The sequence below is a fragment of the Bidens hawaiensis genome, unplaced genomic scaffold (assembly GCF_021521415.1).
Source record: "Bidens hawaiensis isolate Kalapana, Puna unplaced genomic scaffold, B.hawaiensis_p1.1 tig00025765_1, whole genome shotgun sequence".
Classification (NCBI taxonomy): Eukaryota; Viridiplantae; Streptophyta; class Magnoliopsida; order Asterales; family Asteraceae; genus Bidens; species Bidens hawaiensis.
Genome location: NW_027494123.1, coordinates 11,165 through 31,755, shown reverse-complemented (window position 1 = coordinate 31,755; position 20,591 = coordinate 11,165). Strand labels below are relative to the sequence as shown.

Sequence of the window (20,591 nt, the reverse complement as noted above, 5' to 3'; positions counted from 1 at the left end):
TCTCTAAAAATCATACCCCATGCATTGGGTTCGGGTTGGGTATAGAACCGAGTATATTCTAAAACTGGGTATTTGAATAATCTATTTTTGGGTATTGAAAAAAAACCACTATTTTTGGGGATTGCGGACTTTTTTTTCCATCAATTTTTCGGATATAGATTGGATTTTTTAAGAGGCTGCACTTTTTAAGAAATTTTACGGGTATTTATTAGGTATTTTCCGGATTAGATTTGGTATTTGAAAAACCCGGTTCCGGGTATGAAACTGGTTCTGGTTTTCGGGTATTATCGGGTATAAATAGGGTATGGTTCGAGTACAGATTTTGGTATTGAAATGGATATCCTATCCGTATCCTAATTCCTACGGGTATGGTTAAATACTGGTTCTGGTTTTCGGGTATTATCGGGTATAAATAGGGTATGGTTCGAGTACAGATTTTGGTATTGAAATGGATATCCTATCCGTATCCTAATTCCTACGGGTATGGTTAAATACGGATTCGAGTACTAGAAACCCGGGTATAAAAAATCCCGATTCTGGATTTTTATTCAGGTCCAGTTCCAGATTCATTTTTTTCCGCCTCTACTGAATCATGTCCCAACTACAAAATGCATGTTGCAATAAATAATGAGTTGTCACAAAGTCAATAAACACACATAACGCATCACATGGCCATACTTTACAACCATCCCTGTGCCAATATACACCCAACCCCTTGCATACATACCACATGAAATGTGGGACCTATTTTTCAAATTATCAAATGATAAGACATATAAAATTCCCCATACTGCCAATGTGGGACCCCACTCCAAGTATCAAAGCTAGGGAAAAAAACAAAAATCACATTCTAGATTAAGACTAAAAAAAGAGAAGCAATATTGGCAACCCAAATTTGCAAACTGATAACACCCTAGTTATCAATTATTAGGTTTTTAGTGCATGACTATGATACTCCTATGTCATTTGGTTCTCATGAAAGGATTATCACAATTTAAAATATTTAAGGGGTGGTGCTATAGAAAGCACATTCTGAGATTTAACCGATTCGGTATTGACGAGTTCTGTAAATTTTTCGATAATAAACTCTCATGGTTAAAGAAAGCGTTAAATGACTATTGTACCCTCATCATAAAATGACTATCATACCTATCTAAGTTTATAAAACATAAGTAATCAATATGTAACTAATGAACCAATTTATCCATGTATATAATTTTCTAACCAATGTGGAAACAAATTTACCTTCCATTCCCATAATAAAACTTTAACTTGTTGAAAAATCATATAAAAACAAGATTAAAACTACAACATTTTTGTGTTTGTGTACCAGTTACCGCATCACCACCATTGATGAACAAGAACACCGCGCCGTCTCAACGATGTAAACAAATCTAAACACTCCCCGTAACTCTTCTCATATTTCGGACTCCTCACACCAGGACAACACTTTTGCCACCGATTATAATGGCATTCAAGAAACACTTCATCGATCAAACAAATCGCACCCGTCTCAATTAACCGAGGAATCAAATCAAACTCAGTCCCTTCAACATCCATCTTCATCACAACAAAATCTTCCTCGCTTACCGTGTTCTTCAACCAGTCAGCAAAGTCAAACCCTTGTATCACATCAGTGGACCCCACAATCCCGCCACCGGGCCTCACGGGCTGGATCCGGCCCATACCGTGACCCGTTTCCACGTTTTCATCGCCGGGGGTTTTGTTAATCTCAAACACTAAACTCTCGTTTTTCACCCACGCCGCGTATGGCAACAATGTGACCCCTTTTTTCGACTTGTACTGCTCGTGAAAGTGCGTGTCGGCTTCTATCGCGTATATATCAAACGTCTTATTTTGCTTTGGGTATTGTTTCTTAAACCAGCTCACAATGCTCGACCCGTAGCTGCGGGCCCCAACATCGATATAAACATACCGACGCTTAAAACTAATATCCGCCATCGAAGGTAAATACTTAACGTTCTCAATATTTCGTTTCAATGTGATCCACGGTTTTAACGGCTCGGTCTCAATCAACGGCTCGGCTTTCTTTAACAAAGCTTGTTTATACCCCGGGACCGAACACTGGTCCATCAAACTCACCGAACTTTTTTCCTTTATTTTCATATCGAATCGTTTCTTTAACACGATTTCGTGAACGGGTGACATATCTGGGGCAAAACCGTCGAATTTACGGGATTTTACAAAATCGCAACAATTGAATAAACGAATAAAAGAATTGAAGCTATACGTATCTACCGAAGAAGTGTGAATGACTACGAACCCTTCGGGTTTTATCGTCCGACAAATTTCGGACACAAACGACGCCGGTTTGGTCGATTTGTCCAACGCGCCGGAAAATATGAAATCAAAGGTGTTGTTTTTGAACGGAAAACTGGGTTTCGCCGGTTTTTGGAATATTCTGGCGGAATCTTGAACTCCGATTTCTTTTAAAGCGTAGATGTCTTCACCGGCCGGCGTTCCTACGGCGAGTGATTTCGAATTGGTTGACAGAAACCCATCAACGATGAGATCTTGAAACACGGTGATGTAAAACATCACGCGTTTTTGAAACTCCGGCGAGGCTACGGCGGCGGTGGGGTTGAGTTTAACGGCGGAGGAAATGGAAACGGAGCCCACGTGGCCGGCGGCGGCGATGACGAGGTTTTGATTGTTTGAGGATTCGCCGGAGAAGAAACAGAAGTCGTCGCCGGAGCGGCAAGATTCGCCGCGGATGGTGATGACGTAAGCGAATCGGACGGCGATGATGAGAAGGGAGAATAGTAAGAAGCGAACGACGACGTTTCGGAAGAAACCCGGTTTTCCGGTGACCAGTTCCATTAAAAAAATATGATATTAGGGTTTGAGCAGATGGGTATTATGAAAAACCCGGTTAAATCGAAAAAAATATAAAATTGAATAAAATGGGGTGAAATTGAATATGATTATGATTATGATTATCGGGAGCAGAATCTGGCGGAGGTGTGGTTAGCTCCGGTGAGGATGGATAGATTTATGTGATTAGAGATGAGATAAGGATGGAATTGGATCATTTGATTCATGGGCGGGTGTTCTTCATTACAGAGGAATGAGAATGAATTTGATGATGGGTTTAACGGACGGATGGAGATGATGAAGAAGAAAGAGGGTTTTGGAGAGATGGAAATGGAAATGATGAGTGGGACCATAACAAACGGTGTCAACGCAGATTTCTATTATTATTATTATTATTATTATTTCATTATGCACGGAGTTATTTTATTATTATTTTAATGACCCGCTCATCTTCGTTTCCAGAGTATCGGAGAGTCTTAGAGCATTTTCATCCAATCCCTCATTTTATGTGAGAGGTGTTTTTATAATTTAGAAAGTGATTAGGGTGTTGTGAGTGAAGAGTTTATATATTTTAAAAAAGTAGTGATTTTTCTGTACATTTGAAAAGTTACTGTTCACCCCCTAAATTTTTTTAATATATTTTGAAAGTGGTTATGAGTGAAGAAAAAATAAGGTAATGATAAAAAGTATAAAAAGTGTTATTTAATTGAAATAGAGAAGGAAAATATAGTGAGTTATAGTGTAATTTTTTGTTTAGGAATAAGAGATGGGATGAGAATGCTCTTAGAAGAAAACCCACTAGAGATAGAATAACCCATTCGCCTAACCTGAAACCTTTATTTTTTTGTTTTGTAAAAAACTTAAGCTCAAAAACTTATCGTTTTTAAATTCAAGTTATTGGGTGCCTCATCAAAATTAGTTAAGGGTTGGAATCAATGGATTATGAGCTATGCACCGAGTGATTGTTCTCAATTATTTGAAATGAATATTTTTTTAGAAAATAATATGTGTTTAAATATTTAAAAGTAATAAATACAAACAAAATGCATATTTCAAAAATTAAGGTAGCGTATGGTATGGAGTAATGATAGTGGGAATGGAATGATTCATTACGTGAGAATGAAAAAAGTGGTGTTTGGTTGCTCAATAAAATGGAATTATTCATTACACATGGAATCCCGTTCCATCAAAACCATTCCTTCTCATCCCCCCCTTTTTTTTTCATTCATTCCTTATTTACCATACTTTCTCAACATCACCACCACCTAACAACAACAACAACAACCACCACTATCGTCGCCATCATCAACACCTGACCACCACCGTCGCCACCACCACCGCCTCCGCCACCACCACCAACGTAACCACCGCCACCCCCGTCACCACCATCGTCGCTGTAACCACCGCAAACATTGTCACAACGCCACCTGACCATCACCGCCACCCTACCATCTCCATCACTACCAATGCTACCACCGCTTGACACCGCCACCCCCACCACCACCGTCGCCATTGCCACCACCATTTTCGTCGCCAGAGCTAACACCACCGCCGTCGTCATTGCATTTTTTTTTTGTGAAAAAATTATTTTGAGATACGAGGGTTTTTATTATTTTTATTTCATTCATACAATTTTTTTGGATAACAAACAAAATAAAGTAATAATTCATTTCATTCCCATAAGTTAACCAAACAAGACAAGGAAATGATAATGATCCATTTTATTTCTTTTTTCATTCCATTCCTTCTCTTATTCTATTCCTCCTTCATTCTATTACCTTCAACCACACATACCCTAACTGACAAATACATAGAAAGTTAAGCATTTCGTTAAGTTTACAAGACCTGTTCCAAGTTCCAAACAGTTGACCTTCTTGCTTTGTGAAATCTATACAATATGGCTGAAAAATAAACCAACAACTTTATTTTTGTCCACTTCTTGAAGATGCTTTCATTGTAATTGAATATATATTTATCGTGTAGTTAACATTGGGTATTAATAGTTGTAGTATGACTAGTATCATCACAAGAAGAAATAGGAGATTCTTTATGTTTTATGTGATTGAACTCTTGCGTGAGAGAATCTCTTTAGTGAGAAAATGCAAGAGTAAAAGTACATAAACAGAAAGTCGGGTGGTCGAGTGGGTATTCAATGCCTTTGCAATTGAGGAGTTTATATAGTTTAGTGGTTTTGGCTACCCGCTACCAATGCTCTTGTATCCTAATTGGCTGCCGTCTTGCCACCGACTAGTTTGATCAGAATATAGAATATTACTTGTAGGCAATGTTGTAAAACTCCCGAGTAGGCGGCCGAGTACTCCCCGATTACTCCCCGCCTAGATCGAGTACTCCCCGCCTCGGCCGAGTACTCCTTAGGTATTTTCCGAGTAATCCCCGACTACTCCCGGGTACTCGCAACTCCCCAGTCGACCGCATAACGACTTTTACAACATTGCTTGTAGGTTTGTTGTTTTATTTGTGGACAAAATTATTCGTAGGTCATCATGTAGCGGTTGTGGCATTCGTGATCCGTTTAACGTGGAAATATTCGGTTGTTGATAGGACATTTAGTACTTAGTTGACTGGCATTGAATTTGATTTTAGAAGTCTTGTCGGGTGTTGAGATGAGTTTAGATGGGACCGATATTGTCTGGGTTTTTCTTGTACTTTGTCCAATTTAGCCGACCCTTTTCTATATGCCAAGCATGACCATTTCTTATTTTGGTCCATACTCAGGTGTCCAAAGGGGACTTTGTATGTTTCTTGGCGGAATTGGAAATATCAAACTTGGTGGTGTTTGGATAGTTCCGACTTCTTAAGTTTTGATGTCGAATTGAACGAGGGTGGATACTTTATATTGTATCAAGGCTCTGAGTTGATGTACTTCAACAATGTCAATAAGTTAAGGGAGAGGTTAACACTTGTTAAACAACTTTGATGATAAGGGAAAGCGGTACTGTCAAAGAGAAGTTTCTGACAAAAATTACCTTGAATTTATGAGTACACGATCATCGATGTTCGAGCATGTGTCCTTATATTTATACACCAAAACCTCTTTCTCAAATGAAAATACTGTGGGATGAAACTCCAAATCAAACCAATACATAGGCTTTGGAATGCCTCTTTTATATTTAAAAAAGATAATAGAGGAATACCTAAGCCACATCCATGTCTACATATCAAAACTCTATTGTTTCTTGGTCTTTGAAAGGCTATGAGTTGTGGCTCATGAGACAGGGTGCTAAGCTCTACCATGTTTGGCAGCTACGCCACGTGAAGGGGCTAGGGAATACCCGGGGGGGGGGGGGGGTGTTTAGTGGTGTGGCATTGTGGCTATTTGTGTTGAGAGGAGATGTTTCATTTTTTTAAATTTATAATTGTTATACAAACCAGTTTATTAGCTCTATCTCATTAATTTTATTGTTTTACTTTTTTTTACTCATCCTACCACATTTACATTACCATAACATATCTAGGTGAAAGGTGAAATCACCTCTAAACACGTCACTTACATGGTAACATTGTTTTCATTTTACATTTTACCCCACTACACATACATAATCTAATAGTAGTTCATCATTGTATACCAGTATTGTGACGTTACTATAATTGTAGTGCACCATTTATCATTTGAACCCACCCACTAACAAGCTTTAGGGATTGGTTGCTATAAAACAGACATTTAACATGCGAATTGTACAAAACATTCTGGAATTGACGTTTGTATATGCAATGTGTTTTAAGGCGGTACTATGTTCGTTCATTTAGGTACATGCAGTTTTAGATGAACTCTTATAATTAATTAAGACATGTCGCTATAACTAGCTTAGACTCTATACTTAAAAAAAATAATATGTAATATTGTGAATAATACAAATACTAGTTTTTATCTCACATAGTACGGAGATTGTTTTACATTTTTCGTCTATAATATTGTGAATATATTTTTTTGGATTTTAATTTTATTTATTATAAGGAAGTTAATAATATATTTGAACCTATTTTGATCGATTTATGTTAAGTTATGTTCATTTTTAATGAAATATTAAATGAATTATCTACCTAATTTTTATATATGTTTGTTTATGTTCATTTGTTATAATTTGGATATTATTTGTGAAACGTTTTAAAAAAAATCACTAATATAACTAAATTCATGCTGAGAAATTAAATTAGAATTTGATGATCATGAAAGGGTTTCATAAATAAATGAGATGCTATAACCCGTTTAAAAGTTATTTGGTTTGGTGAGACCCATGACCTGGTTATTTTTTTACTATAAAATTGTTTCGTAATTATAAATAATATCATTTTTTTTAATTGGATATTAAGTTTTAGTATACACACACATATTCAAACCCTATTTTATAGGATTTGCATATCAAATCTTTGGTGTTGTAATTTTTAATTTAATGAGATGTTTTAACCCGTTTAAGGCTATCTGAGTTTGGTGAGACTCATACTTGTGAATTCGGGTCAAACGTATGATAGGCCTCCGTTTACAAATTAACAATATGGTGGTTTGAGAGTTAGTGTGGAGCGACCAGAGAACTTTCAAATATTTTGTTTATATGTATTTAAAATATATATGCTTATTAAGAACTTAGATGCTTAATTATCGATCAAATAGTGTTTTTTAAGTTGATCAAAACATCAACCATCTTCAACACTTTGACACAAGTTTAAAATAAAAAAAAAAATGAATTATCAGCCTTTCCATGTATCACTTGAAGAAATTTGTGATTTACTTCATTATATTAAAATATTATAATTTTATACAGGATATATATTTGGATCTTGTGAAGTAGATTTATTACTAGTACGTGTCCATGTGAGTGCCATCGTTGGGATACAAAATCATAATAATTGCATATGTTTTCAATCTCAAGACAAATTAACATTTACGTAGCATCCTCTTCCTACGCCTTAAAAAGAGGATTGACAAGTTTATTTATAAACACAATTCTTTATGATATTTAGTTTGTTTTAATATCCATAAAATGAAATGCTTTTAAGATTTTGCAAGAAGATATGAGCATTGTCCAATCCAAGTACATAATAAAAGTGTTAATGCGGTTTGCCAACTTTTAGAACAAATTCAGACTATGTTTAATTCGGACTCTAGTCTTCCTCTCCGATCACAATCTCCATGCTCTCAATCTCTTGAATTTTGTGTTTTGATGCACTTTAGGAATCATATAAAAATGTGTGTCATCATATTCACACACATTAGGATCTTAATAACAAAAGAAATAAAATACTATTTTACAAAAAAGTCTCAATTTTAGAATCCGCTTCCCCAAAAGGTATAGCTAACCATGAGCCTATTCGTTGCCCGTTGGTATTTGATAAAGACTTTTAATCACTCCAAAGTTAAACTAAATAAAATTGAAGCTAAACCAGTTTAGATTTTCGTTTGAAAAGTCAAATTTAACCATAAAAAAACAACTCGTTAAAGAAAATGAATAGTGCAAAATAACAAGGAGAATACGTAATTAAAATATAGAGAATCAGCTAAAAGATAAGCTCAACTAGGGACCAATTACATGATTTCAGTGTAGTATGTGAATGTGACATAACGATACTAACGACTAGATTCCAAGGTTTTATGGACACGTACTATTATCAATTAATATAACGATAATCAATTATCTATACTATATATAATATACTACTAATGGGTTTAAGTAGTTTATAAAATTTAATCTATTAGATACAACATATAATAGGGGCAAAAATGTCATTGTTATATAGAATCCCACGTCCAATTGAAATTTATTCAAAACATTTACAATTTTAATCCCTTAAATTTATATCATTAGTCCTAATCTTTTACTTATATATTCTTTTATTTTCACTTTTAACCCAATTACTCCCACGATTTTTAAACGATCATAAACGTTAATATTTTTTAAAATAAATGGCAACATAAAAACGAGCATTTATTATCTTTAATTTGAGTATGATATTGCTATAGTTTTCGAAGTAAAGAAAAACATTTTATGCAGATGTGTTGTGGTTCGGTTTTGATGGCTTTATATTAAACCATGAGCCAACTTTACAGGTTTTTTTTTTTTTTGTCTTCGAAAACCAAAACTGAACTGTTTAAAATTATAACCCAACTAAGCCGAACATTACCAACGACTAGGTTCCGATAGAGTTTGTGCTTCGATAATAAATTGAGTTTAAAATAAGAATTATTAATCTGCCTATACATTCACTTCAAACTAAACACCAATTAATATGTTATTTAAGAGAATCATTATATATGCAAAGATAACTTTGGTCATATAAATGATAAATCTTATTGCAACAAATAGAAGACGAATTCATAACAAAAACAGTTTACTCATATCAAATAAAACTTTGTTTAACTATATTTTAACGATATCTAATATATATTATAAAACATATCTAATATTAAATATGTAAATAATTAACATTTCAATATGTACGATCAGCTTCGGTTTCAATTGTGAAACCAAATTGATGAACGGTTTCATAATTTACGGAAGAATGAACACCTATAAATTTATTACATGATTATCAAAGTATGTGTTTCCCGCTGCATCGCGCGGGCACTCTTCTAGTAGAAATAATAAGTGTGGCTCATACTTTTGTCTATTGAAGATATAAAATCATTTTCCACTTTTATAGAACTAGAAATGTTGTGCTTTAAGTTTTATTAAAACCGAAAAGTTTTGCTAAGATAAAAATTGTTTGTAATTGTCATAGAAATATGAAGAAAAAAAAGGTGTGTGGGGGGGGGGGGGGGGGATATAAGTTGTTTATTATAATATGCCACTGATATCAAGAAGATTGAAGACGCACTACAACTGATGGATCAAACTACTACTAATTATTTCCATATGTTGTTTTGTTTCAATTATTTACTTTAGTTATTTGTATTTGTACTTTAGGGTTTTGGGTCTTGTGTATATATAGATGGTAGCCTCCTAAATGGAGGGTGTGTGTACATAATGTTGATGAAACCTTATTGTAATACCCCGTGGATTGTTCATACATAGAGGTTGGATGCTAAAGCTATGATGATGTATTAATTTCTTCTTTTATATATATATATATATATATATATATATATATATATATATATATATATATATATATACATATATATATATATATATATATATCCTGTTTATCACCAAAATACTTTCTCATATCTATGATTTTTCTCATTATTTATTATTACACGCTCATCTTTTGTTCTTTGTTCCATCTTCAAATTGGTTTCACAATCATTGAGATTTCAATCTGTATAATAATAAAATAATTTTCTATATTTTTGAAGAGGTAGGTCCCAGCAGAGCCCAGTTGGACCCGCAAGACTCACCTTAAACAGGGACGTCTGCGCAAAGACCAACTGGATCCGCAGGACCAACCATGCTCGGAGACATGACGTCCTTACGCGCAGTATGCAAGCTGGTCCCGCAGGAAATGCCTCCCAATGGTGAAGGACTCCGCCTGTCCCCGCAGCCTCGGATACAAGCCATTAGGGACTGGCCACCCGCGCAGCATGGCTACACGCACAAGGCACTTAACTCTCCCATCAGTGTCACCTGAAAGAATGAGCAAAGGCGGGAGGGGGAAAACTCCCGCCTAAATGAGCCAGTCCGTATGATGGAGGATCTTTTGTGTGATACCTGACGAGGAACAGACAAAAGATCTGACCAAGAATGCGACAGCTCACTGACAGCAGCATGGCAGACAGCACGCCACAGCACTGTGACCAATAGCCGCCGCCTACCCACCAACTCCTGCCATATCACGTGCCTAGCCTGTAGTTGGCAGAAGAGGAAGAGTGCACGACACGCCTGCTCTGTGTCAGCCGCTACCTATCCACCACTCACAGGCAGGGCACGTGCATAGGTTACAGTTGGTAGCGTGTTGGGCCGGCTAAACCCCTTGGAAACCTACCTTCGGCTATAAATACCCCAATGGTATGACCATCTTACATCATCTCATATTATCATATTATACCTGATATCTGCTCTAGCAATCTCTTAATATACTTTTATATTTAAAGAGCAATCTAGTCTGATTCTCACGCCGGAGGGTGGTCACAAGGAGGAACCCCCCCCTTCTCAGTGACGAGCTCACGGTGTCTGTTTTGCAGGTTATCAGAAGAACCATCTTCCAAGGGTCTAACCCCTCGTGGGAAACAGCTATCCAACCCCCAGGTTACTCGTAATCTGCCCGGGGTCCGGTTAGTGTTTCTTCAATTTTATAGAACTCTTAACAAGCAATCAGCAAACAATGAAAACGGAGGCACATATGTAAGTTGAACATTAGAAGTAGCAGGTTGCCCTTTACTCAATAAATTCATTTCGAATCCTTGAGAATACTCGAACCATCTGGGGCTCATTGATTAAGAGAGTTAAAAACAGGATTAAAATTGAAGTTTTTTTTTCCTTCCAATTTACAATAACTAATAATCGTTAGATCCTAAACCTCCGATTTCAATACTCTCTATTTGCTAAGCACTTGTCAACGCCAATGTTAGAGAAACCTTAGTGTCCATCAGGAGCACCAACAATCTATTTTATGTTATACTACGAAATAAATCAAAATACGAGAAAAATATAGGGAGAAACTTTATTCCAAATGATAATTTGTGGGTCGTTATATTCAAACACTATCCCCATGGTGTATTAACAACTTTATATGGCTCGTATAGGGCTATACGAGCCGTATAACCCTCACATAATGTAAGGAGGGAACATGATGACGATTTTTCAATCTATACGGGTCGTATAGCCTTCCTTGGCTCTTATAGGCTCGCATACCACATCTGACCTATACGAGTCGTCTATGGGCTATACGACCCGTATAGACAGAGATTTTGCGAGAAAAGTTCATCATGTCAGTTTGTATTTTGGCCAGTAATATGTATTTATTTTCTTGTCTATATGAGTCGTATAGAGGCTATACGACCCGTAAAGGTGTCAACCAGAACGAAACGCGTATCGATATTTTAAACACTAACTCATTAGCTAACTCATAAAGTTCTAAATATGTATGTTTAAATTATGTGTTTTTTATTTTATAACCAACTCTACTGTTATTTCCAATATTTTGTATTTTAAAAGCAATTCAAAGAAAAAAAAGCAGCCTATACGAGCCAAATAGGTGATAATTGATATATAAGTCATATAACCCTATACGACTTGTATAGGGGATATATTATATAAGAAAACAACACTTGACACACTTTAGCACAAACTGATATAATTCTGAGCATATATGACTCGTATAGCCCCTATATGAGTCATATATATGCACAGTAAATCTATGTGGTGTGGGAATAACAGATGCCTAATTTTTTATTATCCCCAGTATTCATTTGGAATCCAACACAACTGAAAAACATATGAAGATGAAAGTTATTGATCCACAAAGTAAAAAAGTGAAACTTTTTACTCGTGTCACACGTCAAAATCGTAAAAAACTAGTGGTAATGTGAATGTGATAAATTTCTCTCTTTCTGAACGGGGCAGCCATGCCAACTATATTAACATACTAACATTTACTTTACAAATTGTTTATTAATTAACAATAACTCTAGCTCATCTATCTGACATTGAAGAGAAAGTTAAGTTTTGGGCTGCAAGTTGCAATGTCTTAAGTTCAAATCCGATTCTAACCGATTTTCACCATAGTGGGCCTTCGGACGGTGGGTTCTCCCTGGAATAGGATATGGTAGGCTTTGGCTACCTAGCTACTCGTAATCACAAACGTATGAATCACCTTTTGTCATTAGGTTAACCCGAGTAACAAGACTTTATCTGTTCAGAAAAAAAAAGTAATATTTTTTAAAATAGTTATAATCAAACAAAAACAAAAAAAAGGTATATTGGTTTTTAATGATCCCAACTATTGCCTTTTGGTCACTACTGGTCCCAACTAATGAATTGGCTACTAATGGTTCCAACTTTTAAAGTATTTGTTCATAACGGTCCGCGACTAACAGAATCCTAACATCGTTAGTTTCAGGTCGCCGGAAAAATGATTTTGGCCGGAAAACTCAATTTTTTTTTCGAAAACTCAACATTTTCGTCCCAAACATCTTGGTAACTTCGTATCGGACCTTTAGGAACCTTTTTCTAGTAAAAGCTCAAATTATCGAGGTCGTCGGAAACCTTAGAACCATCGTCGGAATCGGTTGATGGTGCTCAAGTGGTAGTAATTGGTTAGTGGTGAGTCAATTGGCGGTGGTTGCGGTGTTCAGGTGGTGTTTTCCAGCAACAAATTTGAATTTTCCGGCCAAAAGCATTTTCCCGACGACCTGAAACTAACGACGTTAGGATTCTGTTAGTCACGGACCATTAGGAACAAATACTTTAAAAGTTGGGACCATCAGTAGCCAATTTATTAGTTGAGACCAGCAGTGACCAAAATACAATAATTGGGACCATTAAAAACCAATATACCCAAAAAAACAAAAAAGGTGAGCTACTAGAATATGGATATGTTGGTAATTGAGTTGGTCTGGTTGCATCGGGTTCTGTTGGGCAGCTTTTGATGGCCCGTGACCCTACCAACCTAAACAAAATTCCAACTGCTCGATATGGCTACCGTTACAACCGTTGGGGTGGGCCCAAACCTTTTCATTTTTTTGCTTCCCAATTTTACGGCACTTTTATGCCAATTTTACGAACAAAGAAATAAATATTTTTGAAAACACATTGCATCGACCCTATAAAATTTTGGCATCGGCCTCCATGTAAAATTTGTTTTAAAATTGTAAAATTATATAATATATTTATATACAACTATTATAATAAAGTAATTAACAATATAAAACAATCAAGCTCATTTTCAGAATAAAAATATAATCGGTGACTCTGTCGAGATGTCTACTACTGTTGGTTGTCTACATTACATTTTATAAGTATTAGAGTTTATCTACACAACTGATGAGATATTTTAGCCTGAAAACTCAAAGTTATGTAATTTATAAGTATATTAGAACATTTGAGATTAAAACTGTTGTTTGCTCGATTATTTGTTTTTTATATATTTTTAAACTTTTTAGGCAACTTTGGAATATTTTCTTAATGTTAGTTGCAAAAACAATTGTTTGATCAGAGTTTAAATTCGTAAATAATGGGAACATGAATATAATGGAACGAGTTTCAAAACTAAAGTTGGGCTAGAATTTTGATTTTTATCCTATTATCATGTTACCCGATCGATCCCATCAGGATAAAAGATTTAATATGTAGGGATTAACGGATCCTCAAAAAGTTCCAGTTCCAACTGCATGAAAAAGGTTTATGAGTCTGTTATTGTATGAGTGAGAATTACATTGTTCTTTATTGTAATATTAACTTAAGAAAGAATACTTCGTGGGTCAAATAAAATATTATCGGTGGTTAGATATCAAAGTTTATTGGTTAAAGAAGATTGACTTGTAATCTCCGCTTCTTCTGTCTAAAGCTGCAAAAATGGCGCATGTTAAGGAGTGCTTATTTAACTCCAAAAGCACTGTGTTATGTCAAAGGTGTTTATTGATTTATGGTTTTTCAAAAAAAATTTTTTTAAAAGGGTTTGGGTTAACTTTTGTTGCGAGAAAAAGTCAACAAGTCAATGAGTTGTTTTTTAAAAAACATTTAGCTTAGCTTATTAAGGTAAAATGACCAAAAGGACAAAGGTAGGTTGGTGAGTAATGAATGTAAAGTGAATGGTGTGTATATTTGTAATTTGGTATTTTAAAAGTCAAAAGGCAAAACTAAAGGTCAGGATTTGTGGCTTCTCAAACCAAATTTTTAACCCATACCAAAAAGTAAAAAAGCACTTCCCCGATACCCAAACAACTTATTAGGCTTATTGGTTTTTTTGAAAAGGCAATAAGCAAATAAACACTTTCTAAAAGCAATCCCAAACACCCGCAAATTCACGAAAACCGTGTAAAAGCAGATTTTTAAAGCTAAAGTCATTTGCAATTGTAGAAGTCTGTGAGGTCTAGCTTCTTTTTAATTTTCATTTTCTTTTCTTTTCTTTTTTTTTTTGAAATAGGCAGGTGTTAAGTGAGATCTTTTGGATTATAGTTTCATGTAACACAACGGTTAAATAGAAATATTTTAGTTTTAAAAGTTAAGATTAAATTGTTTTTAATTGAAAAGTTTTTTGTTTGTTGGCTATGGCGACTTGCTTGGACTTTGGTGTGTTTTATAAAAGTTGCTATTATAAAAAAGGTGATGAATTAAAGCATATTATTTATTTTGCATGCTTACTTAAAGGTGTTTGTTAGAAAGTACCCAGTCTTTTATTAAATTCAACCCAAATATCAGGCTTAATGGGCCCTCACGAACCCTTTTTAGGCCCGGCTCATATCCTCAAACCACCGCGTGTACAACCATTAAGATAACATATCAGTAAAAAAATGGGCTACAAAGAACACAAAAGCCCGTATTATCAACACAAAGTCATAAACGTGTTCTTGATGACATTGCGTAACTTCAAAAGAGCATCAAAATCTTCGCCATAAACATTTTAATCAATGTCATGATTATCAGGGCTAGTTTGGTATGGGGTAATGAAATAGACAAGGAATTGAAATGGGTGGTGGTGGTGCTGATGGCGTTAGCGATGGCGCATCATGGCGGTGGTGGTGAGAATAATGCTATTTGATATATAATTTTACCATCCCCTTTAAAACTTTTAATATAATGGTTTTTCAAATAAATTCGAATATTAGGTGGTGATTTGTTTATTTTATCTATATATAAGTTATATAAACCACTTAGATGTATCAAATATAAAATTTAACATACCACATTAAACTATTTATAGACAAGGTGTAAACGAGACTGAGTTATGATCGAGACTGCTAAAGCTTGAGCTGGGCTTATATCCAATTTTCCAAGCTCCACATTTAGTGTGGGTATATATATATATATATATATCAAATGATTATTTTTTCATAATTTTACTAAACAAAATTTGTATAAAAACTTGATTCCATTAAACTCACAAGACTAGTCAAATTTGACGTGTAAAGCTCACTTTCGATCTTGTTTATCATAGAATCTCCAATATAAACAGAGCCCATGCTTAATCTCGAGCACATTTAAGCTTGACATAGTTTTAGCTTTTAATGATCTACCAATGCACTATTGATCTAGTTGTGTGGCATGCACTCCTTATCAATGTGCGGTTGTAGGTTCAAATCCTTGAAAGTTCAAGATAAAGGTAAAAATATTGCCATTCATAAAAGAAAAAGAAAAAAAAAACATTTAATGATCTGATCTAAAACATTTGCACCCGTTTAAACCTTAATTTGAGAAAATAAATGTAAGAGGCTAGATCGATAAATATGGTGTAGTGGTAGAGAGTTTGGGTTTCTTAATGGAGACCCAAGTTCAATTCTCACTTACAACGTTTTGGGGTGACAAGGATGGCTCAATGAAGGAAGACTGAGATCTTTGTGATCTCTAGTTCGATCCTAAGGGCATCCGAGTTTTACCACCAGTGGGCCTTGGGCAGGTGGGTTTTCTTCGAAACTGAAGATAACTTGGAGGCACTTAAGGGCTCCGTACGTCTAGGTTGGGCCAGCTGGCGGTGGCTTTTAGCCATTGGGTCACTCCGTTCGAAGTACCTAGGCATTCTATATTTGTTGGCCGTTCAAAAAAAAAAGTCAATAAAAGTCTCTTCTTATTAAAAACTGTAAAGCAAATTAGGGATGAGCTCGGTAACGTACCGGTACCGAAAATCCCGATCCCGAAAATCGCAATTTTTTGGTACTGGTACCGGTACCGAAATGTTCGGTTCGGTACCGGTACGATATCGGTACCGATACCGGGACGATACTGGTATTTAAGGTAAAATAATACCGGTACCGTACTGTACCGGTCTCGAAAACTCAAAATCTTGGTACCGATTCGGTACCGACGGTACCAAATACCGGTACCAATCGGTATCTTACCCATTTTTGCTCATTGTTAAACCAAATTATATAAAAGGTGTGGGACTGAGGGGAACGAGGATTGTTGGTAAAATGCATCAAGCTTGGGGCCCAAGTCTTCATCATAAACTGAAGTCGTTTAAGCTCGATCGGCTCACTTCCAGGCTTTAGTAAATTTATCTCAAATAGCTAATGAGTGGTTTGATTACCTTGATATATATATGGTATGATAAAGTTTGAAGGTTTTATATTTGTTGGATTTATATACTCTGCTTTGTATCTATGAGGATATGCCCACCACGGGATGCCAGATGTGTCCATAATTACAAATTATTCTTTATGTGTGTTTATATTGTCAATCATGATTTGTTGCAAGAATTATTGAAAACGTGGTCGGTCTCTGTTAGTTACATATTTAGTTGGCCATAAAAATATTACGGAGAGTAACAAACACTTAAAATAAAGAATGATATGAAAGCCTGGCATTTCGATGATTTGTGGCAACAAACAATGTGCTACATAAAAATAAATCAAAAAATAGCCACATGGATATAAAGATACGCATATAGAATTATGATAACGCACAAAATGTGTGAAGTGAGAGAAGAAAACACGGTGACATTTTAATAAATAATACGTGTAATTAAGCAATATAAAAACTAACTAGCGTAATTTTATTACACTATAACTTTACAAGTTTATGCTTTTTCTTTCTCAAATATATCATTCAACAACCCGATTTACACAACCACGGACACCATGCTAGGAAATTTTAACTGTCACGGTCGCCTACATACAAGATGTAGATTAACTAGAAAGGGAGGGTGATTAGAATTTCTTAAATATACTTGATCCAGATGCTAATCTTGTTTGTTAAACCCTTTTTACAACTTTAATATGTAAGATATGCAAAAGAAGAGTTTAAGGGATAGAGATGACATTTATGGAGGTTCAAGTGGCTGTTAACTAATCCATTCTACATCGTCTCCTCGATTTTCCAATTGGAGTTGCTCCACTAACATTTCTCTTAACCGGAAAGACTTAGCCAATACACCAGGCGTTTCACTAGTTCATGGGTAGTGATCCCTTGTGCAAATGTTTCACTAATCCAAGGTAGTGATAACCTCTTCAGCTCACTAATCTCAAAGTAGTAATCACCCCACTCAAATAACCAACCCAAATGGTGAACCCCTCACAAACTAGTCACTTGAACACACTAGTGGATATCTCACAAATACAATACAAGTAGGAATAAGAATTTAGTTGTTAAAACTCTTGATCTTCTCTTCTTCGAAGGATGTATGAAATATGAAGGAATCAATAGAGATAATATTTAGACATGTATATTTAATTGTCACAGAAGAATTGTTGAGGTTACAGATTACATAAGACATCTAGTTATAATCCGAAACACAATATAAGAAAATTATATGATGGATGATCCATGGTTGATATCATCGGCATGGACGCCGTGCGATGTTTTATCTTCTTTTGTAACTTTGTTTATAAGAAAACTCATCAGTGTTACCGTCTTACTAACATTCATAATTTATATTAACTTCTATAGTTGAAGAGTGAGAGAGAGTTTGGTTACTTTCAAAAGCCTTTTTACAATATTGTTTAGACAAATTGGATTTTAATGCTTCAAATTATGATTTGTTGTTGATAATAATCCATACTAATATCTTGGTCAATGTAATTCTAACTTTAGTTTTCGTTATCAAAGGCAATTTAATTAACATAATTATTATTGATTTACAGTTGATTTCGTAGCACACAAAGGATTTGAAAGTAAAACAATATATACTTTCTTTTTTCCAGGAAAAAAAAGAAAAACATTTATCCAAGTAACTAGATCACTTAATGCCAAAAATACTTTATGTAGTTAGTTATCATAAAGTATGGTCTATGATAGCCAGGACTCAGGAGATATCATCCAGCCCGATTAAAAGACAAAAGCATAGTTATGTTATCTTGAAGTGTGGGTCACAATCCCCATAACTTGTGTTTGAAATAAAAAGAAGTATTTTATTCACACAATTTTGATTTTTTTAATAAGCTTTTATAGTTTTGACCATTTTGTTTAAAATTTAAAATTATTATTTAACAAACACTGCATAATTTTTAGCAAATTAATTAACAAAAATAGATATTTAATTGGTGCTTATAATAGTGAATTAATCTATTGATAATTTGAGGGCGTAAAGCAGATCGTAAAATTAGGGTCCTTCTCTAAAAGAAATATTTTTTTACTTAAACTATTATATCTTAGGAATATGATGACACCATTTTTTTCTTACAAGTGATTTCTAAAAGACACCCAATGAATTGGGTGAGTTTTCCTAATCAACTAGTCAAAGAGACAAGTCAAAAGTCATCAGGTCGAGCAAGCAGATGTTCAACCTTTAAAATCAACGGTTGTCTTCTGATGATTTTTGTAAGATGAATTGACGTTATTGGTCAATGTCCAGTCTTCAGAATTAACGGTTGTCTTTTGATGGTTTTTGTAAGAGACCCTATTGGTCATCTGGTGATAGCATTTCCAACACAAATTCAAGTGGCTGAGAGTCGAATGAATTTTATGTGGGTGGAATAATCGAATCCGTATAAACCTAATTACAAAAAATTAATAATAGATCAACATCTGAAACACATACCTAAGTCTAGACATGAAAGAATATCACCATGATACTATAGTGTTTACTCATTGTGGTGTCAATGCGGCTGAACACATGGCCACGTCATTCAAAACTTTTATGGCTGATGAGCTGGACAAATATTATCCATATAAATATGGATATATACTTCAACCACGACAATTTTTTAAACTGACCATCCCTCTAAAATTAATACTACCATCTTTATGCACAAATGGACCCATACACCCTTCACCGATCTCTGTTAGATACCACCACCACCGCCATCGCATATGATGTTCATAATCACACACTTACATCTTTGCCACCAAAAGTGGACCCTAAACCTATACCTAATGTTCCAAACATCATTTTACGTGTGATGATATTATCAGTCGTTGCAACAGTTGCAATATGGGCAAACCACGAGGGGTCAAAGGGGTTCTCCATCGTGACAATTAACGAGGCAGGTAAATACTCATCACCCGGAAAGCGGTTTTCAATCTTTTATGAATCAAACGATAAAGCGACACGAATAGTTCTCAACACAAGTAGTTTTGTGGAACATCTTCTTTACCCTAATCAAGACTTGCAACATACAAAGAAACAAATTAATAGTGTCACTCTTAGACTTGCCCCAACGAGCTTTCCAGAGATCGTATCGGTTTATTCACGAAAACCATATGAATATGTAATCAAACTAAGTCCGTCATTAATGGAAAGGTCATCCAGCCATGATGAATTTGTATTAGCCGTGCTACATGTGCAAACGGATGATCCGGCGGTTGAGCAAACGGATGATCGAAGGATGGAATGATCAGATGATGGATGATGCATTAGGTATGGCAGGTCAGCATGCATGTGCAACTTACAACATATTAACTAGGCATCACCATCCATCCAGCTCAATTTGAATTCTTTCATCAGTATAAATGGATACGAAATAATTATGGTGGCCTCAATATTTTGATCTTGAAATTATTGTTGTTTCTTGGTCCATTATTGTTTAAGGGCCCCTTGATTACCTTTGTTAATTACAGTTGAAACATATTAATTATTTATTCATTGAATAAACCATCTTACCAAACAAGGGTTTGTTTAACATAATAAAGTTGTATTTAATAAATTAAATTCTCCTTGAGTTTTTTTTTCCTTTTTCTTGTGTACCTCTAATTATATAAAAGGTATAATTA

At 35.1% G+C, this 20,591-nt stretch overlaps 1 protein-coding gene across 1 annotated transcript; it reads right to left on the bottom strand.

Moving 5' to 3' along the window:
• Positions 1–1,286: 1,286 nt before the first annotated feature.
• Positions 1,287–2,844, bottom strand: LOC143572198 (uncharacterized). Its single transcript, XM_077057419.1, has one exon. It carries the CDS (start codon positions 2,839–2,841, stop codon positions 1,342–1,344), a length of 1,500 nt encoding a protein of 499 aa, XP_076913534.1. The 5' UTR covers positions 2,842–2,844; the 3' UTR covers positions 1,287–1,341.
• Between the last annotated feature and the right edge of the window lie 17,747 nt (positions 2,845–20,591).

Excerpts from the sequence above, each read along its gene's own strand:
- LOC143572198 (XM_077057419.1), bottom strand. The coding sequence starts at position 2,841 with ATGGAACTGGTCACCGGAAAACCGGGTTTCTTCCGAAACGTCGTCGTT.